The 14,157-nt window shown below is 38.2% G+C and overlaps 1 protein-coding gene across 2 annotated transcripts in view; it reads left to right on the top strand.

Annotated features, from left to right (window-relative positions):
- Positions 1-14,157, top strand: part of LOC104687256 (cadherin-7) — a 92,744-nt gene that overhangs the window by 4,032 nt on the left and 74,555 nt on the right. For both annotated transcript variants that reach the window (XM_010396271.4, XM_039549662.1), the window contains exon 2: positions 6,197-6,598. In XM_010396271.4, coding sequence (XP_010394573.2) covers positions 6,389-6,598 — 210 coding nt within the window. In that variant the 5' untranslated portion in view covers positions 6,197-6,388. The remainder of the gene's footprint in view (positions 1-6,196; positions 6,599-14,157) is intronic.

The raw sequence follows: 14,157 nt of genomic DNA, 5'->3' as shown, positions 1-14,157 counted from the left end.
TGATGAAAATCGAAAATATTTTAAACTTCAAATGGTTTACAGATGAATATACTGCTTGGGAGTCAGTCCTAGTGATGGGCTGTCTAGTAAGTTTTTGTGTGTGTTTTTAGTCTATTGGCTTCAGTGTCTGATGTGTTCAGCGGTTCTTCAATGGAGGCCTTTCTTGAGCCATTCCTTTTCCTTTAGTTTATCGCACACTTTTTTTTCATGTATGCTTTCATGCTACTTCTGGGTATTGTTTTCCTGTGGCAATGAAAATCATTAAATTCTAGCTGAGGAAGGGTGCATAAAATAGATGGTTACTTCGGTTCTTCCTGTCAAACCAGGCTTAACTCTAAGCAGTAATGCAGGAGTGCCTCCTCTGGGAATTCAGCAGTTCTGCAAGAAAGTCATCCCTAGGCATTATGTGACGTTCTTCAGCTGAAATGAGGCTGCAGAAATTGAGCTTGTGGAAATTTAAATATTTGCCTTGATTGGTCCCAGATCTACAAATACTGCTGGTGTTTCTTTTCAATAACTGATCAAATTAGCATAATCCTTCCCAGCAACTTAGATCTTTCAAATGCACCATGGCAAGGTGAAAAACCAATACAGCTCTTTCACATGGAGAAAATGATATTAGGAAAAAAAAAAAAAATCTTTGTTAATTTTGCTTGGGGAACAAAACAAACCTACCAACAACCCAAAAAATTTAGCACTCTAGACATGTGCAATCTTATGAGCAACTGCAGAGCAGTGTAAAAGACCAAAAGCTGTTGCCTGGTTTTCTTTATGCATTTTTTAAGCCGTATAATTTATTGCAGTGTGCCTAATTTTTTTTGTCATCTCATCAGGTCCTTTCACCTGAGTCAGAGGGTATTTGAGCCAGTTTAGTGTAACAGTGCCATATGTTTGGAGCAGTGATAGTTTTTTGCTTGATAACCAGATGCAGACTGCAGGATGTGCACTACATTTACGGATCTCCCATGTGAATATTTAGGCCAGTTAGCGGCAGGAGGTTGTGGTCTGTAGTTGTAATGTCATCTGGCACAGGGAGTTAATAGGTTTCATCGTACTGCCTTGACTCATAGAGCTTCATTTCATCGCAGGGTCCCCACCTCACTTGCTCCAAGGCACACTCCTTTATTTTTTTCTCTCCATGAAAAGAGTGATAACCAGACATTGCAATTGACACCATAATTAGACATGTTATCTTCTCAAAACCTTTTTGTCTCAAGGATCACATTCCTGTGCCTGTGCCTGTGCCTGTGCCTGTGCCTGTGCCTGTGCCTGTGAAGGAGTCTCCTGTAATACTTAGGATGTATGACATAGAGGAGCTGCAGGCTTGTAGCCAAGGGGAATTTTCTTTGCCACTAAAGGTAACACCCTTTCCAATGGGCATTGTAAAATTGAATGTCAAAGCATAAATATTTCAGTGAGGGCAGTCCCGCTGTCAGGGGGCTCACCTGCTGGTTCTACTTTGTTTAAGGGATCATGGTTCAAGATCCAGTGGCAATAGTCACCCTTGGAATAATTTCAGTACCCTGTGTCTGAGTTTACTGAATGACTAAAGTAGAGAAAAAACAAAACAAGCATGGGATAACTGTGCATTGTTGGCCAAGCTAAAACAAGATTTACTAGCAGGTGGCGGCTGCTCAGAGTCAGTGAGGTCTATATTTGTGCAGTACTAGTGTTTGCAATACTATCAAAAATGGAAGCAGTTTGGTGAGAGGAGAATAATGGGGCAGGGGGGAAGATGAGGGAAGAAAAGACAATAAAATAGGAGTGGTAAACTCTTCAGATACAACTTCAGTGAGTGGCTGGCAGCGAGATTTCAAACTAAAGTAATGTAGTCCAGACTGGTGGAGTTTAGTAATGGAAAAGGGTTTGGGTTTCCACTTCTTCCTGAAGCATTTTACGCATTAGAAACACTTTAGGACAAAATAATGCTGAAGGACAAAATTCTTTGTTGGGTTGAAGAGGTTGACAGGAAAATGATATGGTTCATAGATTAAGCTGGCACTGTGACACTGGTAGCAATGTGTGAGCAGAAGTCTGCAGGAATTTGCATTTTGGCTGCAAAGGTTAGGTGGTGCAAAGCTGATCTCAAGAGCTTTCAGCAAACTGCCCTACAGGGCTGGGGAAATCTCAGACATGGAGAAGGAGGGCTTCCAGGACGATATCTCTGAGACTGAAAACTTGTCCTTATCTACTGTTGCTCATTGTGACACACAAACAGCAAACACTAGACTTGATGTGTTGTTTTAGAAATTATGGAGTGAAGCAAAATATTCAGAGAGATTTTCAGTGGGTGTAAATTACCCTTAATTGCTTTCAGTGAGGGGGACTTTTAAGCTGAGGATCTTATTCACGATCTGAATGTTTTCAACAAATCAAGATTGCCCCTTGGAGACAGTGCATAATAGTGTCTTTTTGACACTGGCAGATTGTTTCAGTGAAGTAGAGTAGTAACATTTTTCAGATTAGCACTGTACACCAGAACACTGTGACTTAAATATAGTTTAATTTTTGTACAGCAGATGGGAGAAAATGTAAGGTTTATCATGTATATTAAATGAAGTGGTTATTATTTTTTTCAAATGTATATTCTTCAGTCTGAGATTTTATGTATCAGCCAGCTATTTAAGGACATAAGCATGCGAGTTTGGATATCTAGTGGATATTTTTTATGTTTCCTTTTTTTGGGTTTTGGGTTTGTTTTTTTTCTGATTCTTACAGCTGTTCACTTGGACAGCATGTTAATGCTCAGCTAAGACATGCTATGTGCACTGTCCAGATCACATAACACTCTCCAAATTACACACCGGTTCTTTTACTTTGTATTTTTCATATTTGTGATTGCCAGGACTACCCATAAAGCAAATAGGGAATACAAGCTTAGATGTGAAAGCTAGAGCTTAATGCTTTAAATAAACTAGTAGACAATTTTGTTTTTAAAGGCCTAAGTTACTTTTTATGTTGGCAAACTGTGAATGAGGAGATATGATTGTGTTTTGCCCCTTTTTGAGGAGGGGAGTAGCATTTTGGAGGTCAGAAACAAGATGTAAAGATTCACTTTTGTTCTAGGTAGTTAACGGTATCAATTACAAGTGTAAATAGTTCTCAGTTTTGTATACTCTGAATCTTGTTTGTGCAGAAAAGATAGCATTTTATAAAAGAGCATCTTTAAACAAAAAGTACAAAATGGTTGCAGGTCAGTTTTGCCATCACACTCAAGTCAGTAAACACAGATGACAGTGAAGACACTGGAATCAGAGCACTGAATACCCTCTGTTGCTGTCAGGGTTAGTTTTATCTACTGTTGCAAATGCAACCCTGAACACTCAAGTTATGCCTTAATGAGGAAAAAACCATCAACACTATCTCTTAGTTTTCAGTTTTATGAATGCTGTGACATTGCTTATGGACTTGACACTTACAGACTTCATAGAACAGGTGATGTTGAAGTGCTAGTTATGCTTGGACAAAATTGATTAAAAAATCTGTAAAAATGTATCTATCTATCTCAGTAAGAAAGGTAATGAAATGCAATTTAATAAAGAATTATTATCAAAACAAAAGTGATTTTTAAATACCAGAGACTTCTGCTTTTGGAGGTATCACATATAAAAGGCAGTATGCTGGAAGAACTATAAATAGAAACCTAAAAAAAGGGCCCTAAGAGGAATAGGAAGACTTATCCCAAAGAAGAGGAAAAAGGGAGGGAAGAGTGTTTCTGAGCAGAAAGTGCTGCCACACAGCTGAATAAAAATAATTGGAATTTTGGGTCTGTGTGGTGAAAGTATTTGAGAATGAGTAAACCACAACAACGTTTTTTTTTTCCAGGAGGTGTGAGTATTCTGCTTTTCATCAGATTGTGCTGTCTAGCATATGGACTGTTTTTCAGTTGGTATTTTGGGTGCATTTTTCAGTTCTGTGCTGTGGCGTGTGGCTGGGGACCATGGCACTCCATATGGTGGCTTTCATACTTTCCTGCAGGTGTAAAAGAAAGGATATAAGAGAACACTGTTCGAGATAAAGGTTAGAGCAATTCTAGGTTTGAAATGTCTGTTCAGAGCAAGAACAAGACATTTCAAACTGCTTAGTGAAAAGACTCTAACATATTGTAAATGTTTTACTGACATTTCTTAAGAAAATCCATTTTGTATTTTTATCTCCGTTAAATAACAATCTGCTGCCTCTTTGAAATAAACTGACAGTTTATCAATATCAGATGTCTTTAACATGATGTAACTTAGACACAGAGAGGGAAATCAAGGATGCATAAACAGCCTGTACTACAAACAACACTTACCGTAGTTGAACAGAGCAGTAGGAAGTCAACATATCACAGGGAAAGCACAGCTACTTCCTTAACACTCATTGGCAGCCCTGTCAGTAATTACTGTCATATGGTCATGATTCACTCAAAGGACCAGATCAAAACTGAGCTATGACTAGTTGGGATTAATCATTTCAAACTATCCTCTTCTAACGAGGATGACACCTGCTTGTTAATCCCGCTGTGAGAAGAATTTTGGTCCATGTTGTAGTGATATCATTTATAACTGTAGCATCATGTTTACAAAATTAGGGTCTTTGGGTAAGACTTGCGTATTCTCTTCATTTTGCCTGTAGGGAGACACTGGATTTTCCCATATGGAAGCTTTCAAATTGCTGCTGCTTAGCAAACATGCTCAGTGGGTTTGTGGTTTTATCCCACCAGCCTCTAAGCAAAGCCTTTCTGGTGCAGGGCAGTACCACAGAAGGGATTACTACAAAAAGGCTTTAAATACAGTCTGTAATCAGAAGAGCTTTTTATTTGTTTCATGTTTCTGCCCTCTAGGTACCTTTGGCAGCACAGTGCATAGGCATTCTGCTGCTGAAAGAGCCTGACATACTGAAAACAGATAGTGGATATCACATTTCACTCAGTTTTAGTAGTGATGGGTAGGAATATGATAATCAGTCCAGAGTGTTTAATATGTACGTGATTTAACGTCTAGCCTTTTTAGATTAATTAAATGTAGAAAGGATGAAATCTTCTTTCTACCATGGCTTCCTAAGTAGCAGCAGTTCACTCCAAATTAATGCCCTATTATCTATTTTAATTTCACCCTTATTTCCACTTCATGTTTGGCACTTCATAAATGCTCCTGTGCCTCAGTGCTCACTCAGACAAGGAGGATATCTATTTAAGAGACAGCTTTGCTTACCTGGTGATTCCCCCAAAAGGCAAAGCTATGTTCGGTTCTGACTGACAGAATTTATACTTTTAAAAACATTATACTAAGTATGCATTTTTACATGGGCAGAGAAGGCTCACAGTAGTAAAAGGCAGAAAAAGAGTCTTGTTCAAGTATTGAAGTTTGTGTTTCTAAAAAAAATAATTTTTTTAGTTACTTCTATGAGTTATTAAATGATTAAATTTTGAAATAAAAACAGATACACAAAAAGATAAAATTTGTATGTGCTAGCGCTGAAAAATCATTTGTTATTAAATCAAGGTTTCATTGAAAACACAAAATGACATCATCTTCTGATCTTTCGGGGCATATTTCTGTATAAATATATAAAGTAGTCTAACATGTTTCTTATGGTGCCTGACATTTGCTTTAGGAATGTAGTGAAATTGAGTGGGGAGACTCAGGGCTTTTTACCAGGTCAGGTTCAGATCAGAACAAATCATAGCATCTGGTGTACTGTGACTAAGAATCAATCAAATTGTTCTGATTCATCTTATGCTCCTTCATTTTAGTTCTGAGTTATATGGGAGAGAGTTAAGCTAGGGTATGTCCCTGCCATTAATACAACTTTCTGCCTGTAGCTGGCTGGTAATTATATCATAATAATGGTAACTAAAGCAGACCATAACAGAGAGAAGAGAAAAAATCAAACCAAATTACTGAAAATAACTACACTTACTCTGATTATTTTAAAGAGAAACAATTGTCTCATTTTTACTGGAAAAAATGGTGTATTAGGAGAACAGTCAGGAGAAAACTTTATTACTATAAATACAGTTGTATCAGCAGTAGTAATGCCATGCAAGGAGTTTGCTATAGACTCTCAGAGATTTATGTAAACTCATTGGTATTGATGAGGAGAAAATTAATAAATAAATAGTTTTGATGCATGATGTGAAAGCTGCAAAGAATTTGCCTTCTTTAAAAAAATTTAAAATTCTGACAACGATTCTTTTCTTTTTTCCGGATAGGTACCCATTACACCATTTCTTTGGTGAAGGCTATTCAGCAGTGCTGACGTCTTCCAATTGACCACTCTGCAAATTATTATCTCTGGACTCCCAGCTGACACCCTGCCGGAGGCTAGAGCTACTGAGACAACTGGAATTGTGCCTGCTTTGGTCAAGGTTTTTTATTTCACGGAGGAAAAAAACCCAGAAAAGATGAAGTTGGGCAAAGTGGAGTTTTGCCATTTTCTTCAGATGCTAGCTCTTTTCCTGTGTCTTTCTGGGATGAATCAAGCAGAGCTCACAAGGTCCAGGTCAAAGCCCTATTTTCAATCAGGGAGGACGAGAACCAAACGCAGCTGGGTGTGGAATCAATTCTTTGTGCTGGAAGAATACATGGGTACAGACCCACTCTACGTAGGAAAGGTAGGGGATTTAAATAAACTTTGGAGGGTGCAGATGCTTGCTTTTTCATCTGTTCATATGGTGCAACCTAAAAACTGTAATTCGGTCAGCCTAGTTGACTTAAGTGAACAAAGTTGCATAGTTTGAAAAGGAAATAATCTTTAATACTTCAGATCAGCAACACATTTCTTGTAAGAATGCAAGGTTCCTGTTGTAATTTTCTTTAAGAGCTCTACATATTAGCACTGCTTGTTTAATGCAGTACAGTAAAAGTGTTTTGCCACCATTGATAGAAAGGAAATATTTATTACTTACACTAGATTTTAAAATAGGGGAACATAATGATGAATATATTTTTTTAAGAGTTAACAGCTAGTCCCAGAAAAAAAGAAGTCTTGTATTACATTGTTTGCTCCCTAAAACTCAGCACTACTGAAAGCAAGAGAGAAAGAATCAGGCATCTGTGGGTGTGATGAATGGAAAGGAGGGCATGTCTGCGTTACTGCTTTTCTTTGACATTGCCTGGCTGGCAGATTGGCACCTGGGGGCCTCGCTGTCCTCCATGCACAGCACAGCCTTGTGGCTTTACCTCGCCTGCGATGGGCACAGGTCCAGTACAGAGCCAGCCCTTTTACATCAGGGCATCCCAAATGGTTCGTTCTGCGTGCCCGTCACTGCACATGGAGCACGCTGAGCACAGCTGTGAATCCGGGACTTAGCTCATTTACTGCCTTGTGCTAGTGGGTAATACGCTGCCTTCAGCAATTATGAAGGGAAAAAAAAGCCCACAAAACAAAACCCCCTCTTGTGTTTCTCTGTAACATTTATGTGTAATCATCTTATTGAAAGGAAAACCCATTTTCTCAGTAATATCAGAATCAATAAATAGAGTTACTCATTAAAATACAGCAAATGCATAGAAAACAAGGGAGTGACAGCTTTTAGCACAACAGCATGCTTACAGAAAAAGAGATGAAGTAATCTGAAATCCACTGCTTCAGATATACCAGTGCAATGAATTTCAGCTTACTTAATTTATCCTACTGAGGCAAAACCTTGATGTTTGTGTTAATACAGTTAAGCACTTAGAATTTAATCATGCCAACTGAATAATCAAGTTAAATAGGGAACTGCTTTCATGATTGCAGCTATGGTTGTGTTTAGGTGCTTTTCTGAATTGGGACTGGTACTTTGCATAATTGAACCCTTAAGAAAGGTGTGCTAGAATCAGAAATGTCATCTTCTATCACAGTGGTCTTGAAAGTTTTGGTGAAGTTTGATGTTATGTAGCAGTATCCATTCTGATGCCATGCAGCAGTTGGTTGTCTGTGTGAGTTTGTCTTTTAGGCAAATTTGTTCCCAGGCTGGAGTTTCTCTTGTGCCTCTGGAAATGGCCTATTTGGCATTCTTTCCTGCTGATAAAAAAAGAAGTGTGGCTTGCGAATTTGAATTTCTCTCCTGGAAAAGAACCGTCTTGAAATACTCGAGTGAAGACTAGTTTTGATTCATAGTAATTCTCATATTCAGCCGATTGCTATATTATGGCCAAAAATACTGTGGTAGCGGTATAGTACATGATATTTGCATGTATGTGGTTATTTTTAGCTTCACAGTCTGCTCTTTCCTGTCCTTTACAGGAGTCCTAGCATTTACAAGCAGATATCTTCCAAAACACAACCTTTTCTTTTTCTGAAACAGTCTGTGCCCATCCTGCTTTTGTATCAGCAGTATGAATTGTTGGCTCAGGAATTTGTACCAGCAATCCATTTTGTAGGAAAAGCAGATAAAATTTTTCATGTACAAAAGGAAGGCCATCTTCCTGGAAACAGAGTCCTTGCTGAGCATGTTGTAAGATACGACGTGCCCAGCTCCTAACCTTCTCACTGCAGAGGCTGTTCACTGTGTGGCTCCTGAGGTGCAATCATGACCAAAGCTGCATTCCCACGCAGCGGAGCAAAAAGGTGAAGAAGTGATTTTCTTTCTGTGTCTTAACATATTATGTGCAGCACCACTCTGAAGTGAGCAGCAGTCACCTTCCTTCCCCTCTTCTTCCCTTAGAAACATTGTGGTTCTTGTTTCAAATCCTTTGCAGGCAGGTAGGGACAGAGAAGACCAAGATTTGGAAAGGAAGGTTGGGTTTTTTTCCCTCTTTTCTTCTTTTTTTTTTTTTCCCCCTTGGTGAGGAAGCTACAGCAAGCAAAAAGCTGGCATAATTCATTTTTCTCATCAAATGAAGTGAAAGTACCAACCAGACTGTGCCGAGTGCTCTGCTTCTGGGGAGGCCAGTCCTGCATTGCCTTGCATTCAGGATGATTTGCAGGGTGCCAATCTAACTGCACATCCAGGAAGGAGGGACCTTCCTCCAGCTTTTAAGGGCTGTGAGATAAAAAGGCTTCAGAAACACTCAAGCAAATGGAGCTGCAATGGGGAATACTGTCTCCCCGCCACTATTCAATTTTACTAAGCCCTGGGCAATTCTGGTTGTAAGGCAGCATTTGGGGGTTGTTAGGGTTACATGGCAAATCATTCAAGAGTCGTGAAATACCAATGTTAATTTCATGTTCAGCACTAGCTCTGTCCTCCTGGGTGTCTGCATTCTGACACTTTAATTGCATGATCATGCAGGGTAAAATTCTATTCCTTGTAAATAATGTAGCAGGATTCCTATTCACCTGAGTAAAACAAGTATTTTCCTTAATTTTTCAGTGTTTTCGTGTTTGTTTAATGAGGCTTCAGATCTATACCTGAGGTATACTGCAGCCTTCCTTCTGGATGTCCTTTTCTTGTTTTCCTAAATGCATGTGTATTTTTTTTTTTAAGGCAGCAGGGCCTGTTTCTCATGTGACTCTAGAGAAACCTCTGGAGCAGTTCCATTAGTTTTACTCTAATATGAGTCAGAGGTGACAGAAGTTTGGTGCCTTTTTTTATTCTCTTTTTTTTTTTTTTTTAATGTAGGTTTTTCCTCTTTGTGGTATGAATTTTAATCATCTTGGATGTAATTCTGAGCACCTCTTGGGAAGTGCTTAACATGTAATCAGATTGTGGACTGAACCATATACGATTCTCTTCTGTCCGTCAGCACAGCATGTGTTATGTTCACTTGGAGGGCTGAAGCATTTAACTGTTTAACCCATGAAACTGTTTGGATAGACACTGTTCTCTTCCAGACATGCCATGCAGGAGATGAGGCAGCTAACTGTGATGCTAACTGAGCTAGAAGCATAGTTGGCTTCTGTTTTCTGGAAAATGTTTACTATTGCTTGGTAATATGTTTCTGTGAAATGCCTTACTCTGTATTTTCCATATAAATGATGTTAATGGAATCTATTTGGGTGGAAAAAATAATAGTCTAGAGCAATTTTAAATTATTCAAAATGTAAACACCTAAAATTAGGAAAAAGTATATGCTATTATGTTGAGTATTTGAAAAGCTGTATATGGTCTTGTAATTGAAGTTTCCATGGGTACACATTGGCAAAGGAGAATGCAGTTGAAGTAGAACTTGAACATTTTGTTGATACTTTTTTTGTTTTGTCACATAACTATCTGACATGCAGGATTTGGGTTTTTTTTGGTGTGGTGGTTTGTTTTTTTTTTTTTTTAATGTCTTTTAATGTCTTCTGCTGCAAGAGTGTCAGTCACATCAAAAGCATTATAATGACACAAAATCTCTGCCAGTAATACTTTCATTTTTCTTATTTAAAAGTTTAAAAAAACAAACAAACAAACAAAAGAAAACACAAATAAACCTGAAGAAGTGAAGTCTGTGAACTCCATGTAAGATGCTGATTGATGGCTAGCTTCAATGTTTTCTTTTGAATCCAAACCAACTCTCCTTTTCCAATGGCTCTAAATTTAAGTATATTTACAGGACAATTTCAACCTTTTTGCTGAGTTGAACTCTTCTTTTCCCTTGAGATCTCACTAACATGTGAAGGACTGAAAATAAAAGACAGGGACTTATGACTGAGCACGAACCCAAGAAGGTCATATGTAACTTTGAAAGGCTCACTGGTAATTCTCAAAATAACACTTGGAACTCGTAAGATACTCTGAGTGTTGTTTTTATTTATAATGTAAGAACAAGTGTAAGTCCTAACCTGCATTTTAAAATCAAGAAAAAAGGTTAAATAAGTGAACTAAGAGCAAATATTTTCCTAGAGCTCAGATTCATTGCCTTCCAATACAATTTTACCTGCCTTTTTATTTTTCTTCTGACTGTTTTAGGTGAATTAACCTGTTGTATTCAATTTTCAAATGTGGACGAAAGTGCATAAGTGCTAATATTTGCATTATTATTTTCTGGAGTAGTGCAGAATGAGGGAAGCATGAAAAAAATGCAGCAAACAAGCTGCTTTTCCCATAAAATTAGGTCATTTAAGAGAATTTGCTGGTTTTACAAGTTTTAAGAGAACTTACAGGCAGGGTGAGGAAAGGGTTTTTACAGCAGCCAGATAACAAGTTTATGTTATTATTAGCATAGAGAGTGGGTAGTTTTTTTCCAGTCTCCTCATTTTGGAGGGAAGGAGGCAGGATAGGGGAGGATACTGGGGTTTTGAGTTAATGCTTTGTTTTTCAGAGGTGTTGGTGAATGTTTCCATAAGGTGACAGAATTATTCACATACTGTATTTATCTGTGATGTGACCTTGTGTCAAGCCATACAGATCCAGTCAGCACTGGGGCTCTTTTCATAGAATCACAGCCTGACAATTTCAGATGTGGCTGATGAATTTTGACTGACTTGGATAATGAGTGTCTTTGCTAAAATACTTTAAGGCAGTGAGTACTCTGGAAGTGCTGGCCACTCAGTCAAATTCAGACAGAGCTGTGGGAATATTACTGGCATTTTGGGAAATGGAGAGGAGATGGGGTGATATTACAAAGGCTAAATACAGGTAAAAAGGACTGGGCTGCCTCACTTGCACATAGTGAAGAAGGAGGTGAGTCAGGTGCAATTCCCTGCAGGGATCTGATCCTCCTACTGCTTCTAGAGGCACCCACAGGGACTAGGGCTCTCTGCTCAGCTTCCGTATGGGTTTTTTTCCCTCCAAGCATCCTGTGCAAGGTAAATGTTCATGTCTGCTCTGCAGGTAAGCTCCTGCCTGAGAGTACCCACAGCTCTGCAGATTTTTCTTCATTTTCTACCACAAGTAGTTTTGGAAAAAAACATTCAAACAAACCAAACTCAGACCAACTATTTTTCATCTGTCTTTGTGGCCTCTATGTGGAAAACAAAGATGGCATAATAACTCAGAAAGAAACTTCCCCTCTGTTACATCTTCCCCTCTGTTACATCTTTTTCTCCTTTTCTATTTGTGTTATCTTTACTTTTATCATAATCTTTGAAGCACTGTTGTTTTATATACTCCCAGCAGGCCATTTATAAAAAGGAAAAAGCAAATCTGCTGTATTTCTGATATTTATCCATCTCAGGAACTCTTTGCTTTTCTGTGCTATGAAAATTGATAACAGTTGACCTTTTAAGTAAAATGGGACATGCCATTCCTGTCAAGTATTTTCCTACCACAAATGCTGCAAATGAAACAAATGAACAGACAAAATAGTTGAGTCCTGCTTCCTTGCTTTATGTATTGAATAGGTCTTGGGGAAACGATGCTTCAGTTGTACTGCACAGGTATTGACTTTACCATCTCAACTTGTTCTATCCAGTCCCAGTATCACACATTTTTCTTCACTGGATAGTCACTGTGGGCTTTGTGTTATTCCATGCTATACTTTACGTGGATTACCCTGAATAACTGAGATCTGACTGACATTCCAAATGTTTCCTCCTTAGTGTTCGGGACGAAAGTGTCTCTGGGGAGAAGGGTGAGATTGAGACACACAGGAAGAATTATCCTAAAGAATAACCTAAAATCTACTGCCTTTTCCTGGTTGATTTCATCAGCCTGCACAGATATAGTGTAATTTCCTCTTTCTCTCTTTACAGGAAGTCTTCTTCTCTCATAGCTGAATGGATACAGGAGAAGGTTTTATGCCAGGGATTTAAAGCGATGACAATTTCACATGCCCAAGCACTAAAAGACAATTTGTATGTAATTTCATTATTAGAAGTGATAATAGAGTTGAGAGACTTATGGTTGGATACTGAATCAGAACATGTAGCTTTTTGATCTCTCAGTATAATATAGAACATTGATCCTTAACATGTGCCATTACAGAAGAGGAAGGTTAGTGAAGGTGATGACAATATCAGTAAATTAAGCAGCCCTCATATTCAATGGCACAGCCATGCTATTTATGTAATCCTGTAATACCAGTTCTGTATTTCATGAGACTGAGTCTCTACCTGCAGTGCTCTGCTCTGAATGTCTTTTGGGCATTGTTTAAAACTAAATTGTATGAGTCTCTGAAAAAATAGAAAAGCAAGAGTAAAAGTTGATTTTGCAATATATGTAGATGAGAGGCTCCTGTATGCTTGGCTGGTTATCAGAAAATGCCTTATTTTCAGGAGAACATGAGAATTAAAGTTCTGATGTCAGTCAAGCTGATGCTGCTTCCAACTGACATTTTTTGTGATGTTCTGACATTCCTTCTCCTTTTCATCTTCTGAGGTTGTTCTTGGTCCCTTAGTTCTTGTTTGGCTGTCATCCAGCATCCAGTTTTATGTCCATCCTCTTATCTCACAATTCTGTGTTAATGGCATTGGAAATACAGCATTGTAAAACTTTGGCTATCAGGAACTTTGAGTATTTGCATTATTCTAAGACTAAGGAGGTCCATTCATGAATTATTGGGCTAGCCAAAATGCAAGCAAATACAACCCCTGCTCTGAGGCAGTGGTCTTATTAGGCAAGAAGCAATAGCAGACTAAGAGGCAATGACAGAATTCAGAGGAATATAGTGTTAGTCAACATCTGAAAACAGTTTGAGAACAGTGGGTCACTAGTGTTGTTTGCTATGAAGATAGAATATTATTTTTTCTGAAAATGAGAATCATGCAACATTTTAAAACATTATGAACATACAATAGAAAGTTCTTTCCTGCCTTCCCAGCATTTATGGATGACTAGCTGGTTGAAACTAAGTGCAGACCTATTTAATATCCATGTTAGTACAAGGCTACGTCTTCTTTCAGACCTGTAAAGATAAAGGATGTTTTCCAGTTGCTTTCAAAATATCAAACTGCATATGCTTTATAGTTTTACATCTTGTAGCCTGCTGTCACACTACCTTTTTCATGTTGCCTTTTTTTTCTTATACATCTTCTGTTAGCCATAAGTGTCTGTCTACAGACTCATTGGGCATTCATTTCATGTATTAAGTATTTTCCATGTGTCACAGTCTAAAAGTGCTGCCAGGACTGTTGCTGCCTTGTCGTAATTATTCTGCTGAATTTCTTCTTTGCTCTACATTTGTTTTTAAATATTATACTGGATTTCTGAAATTCCTTTGTCCTTTTCTTTTTTTCAGTAATCACTTAATAAAATAGCACCCCTGTACATACGTCAGTGTTTCAGTGCTAACTTCAACCAGTTAAAGAGAGGACATGGGAAAACATATTTAAAGATCATGAAAAAAATCGGAGAATTGTTCCTTTGTGTGCAAAAGCTGGCTT

Source organism: Corvus cornix, chromosome 2 (assembly GCF_000738735.6).
Source record: "Corvus cornix cornix isolate S_Up_H32 chromosome 2, ASM73873v5, whole genome shotgun sequence".
Taxonomy (NCBI): domain Eukaryota; kingdom Metazoa; phylum Chordata; class Aves; order Passeriformes; family Corvidae; genus Corvus; species Corvus cornix.
This window is presented reverse-complemented; position numbering and strand designations above follow the sequence as displayed.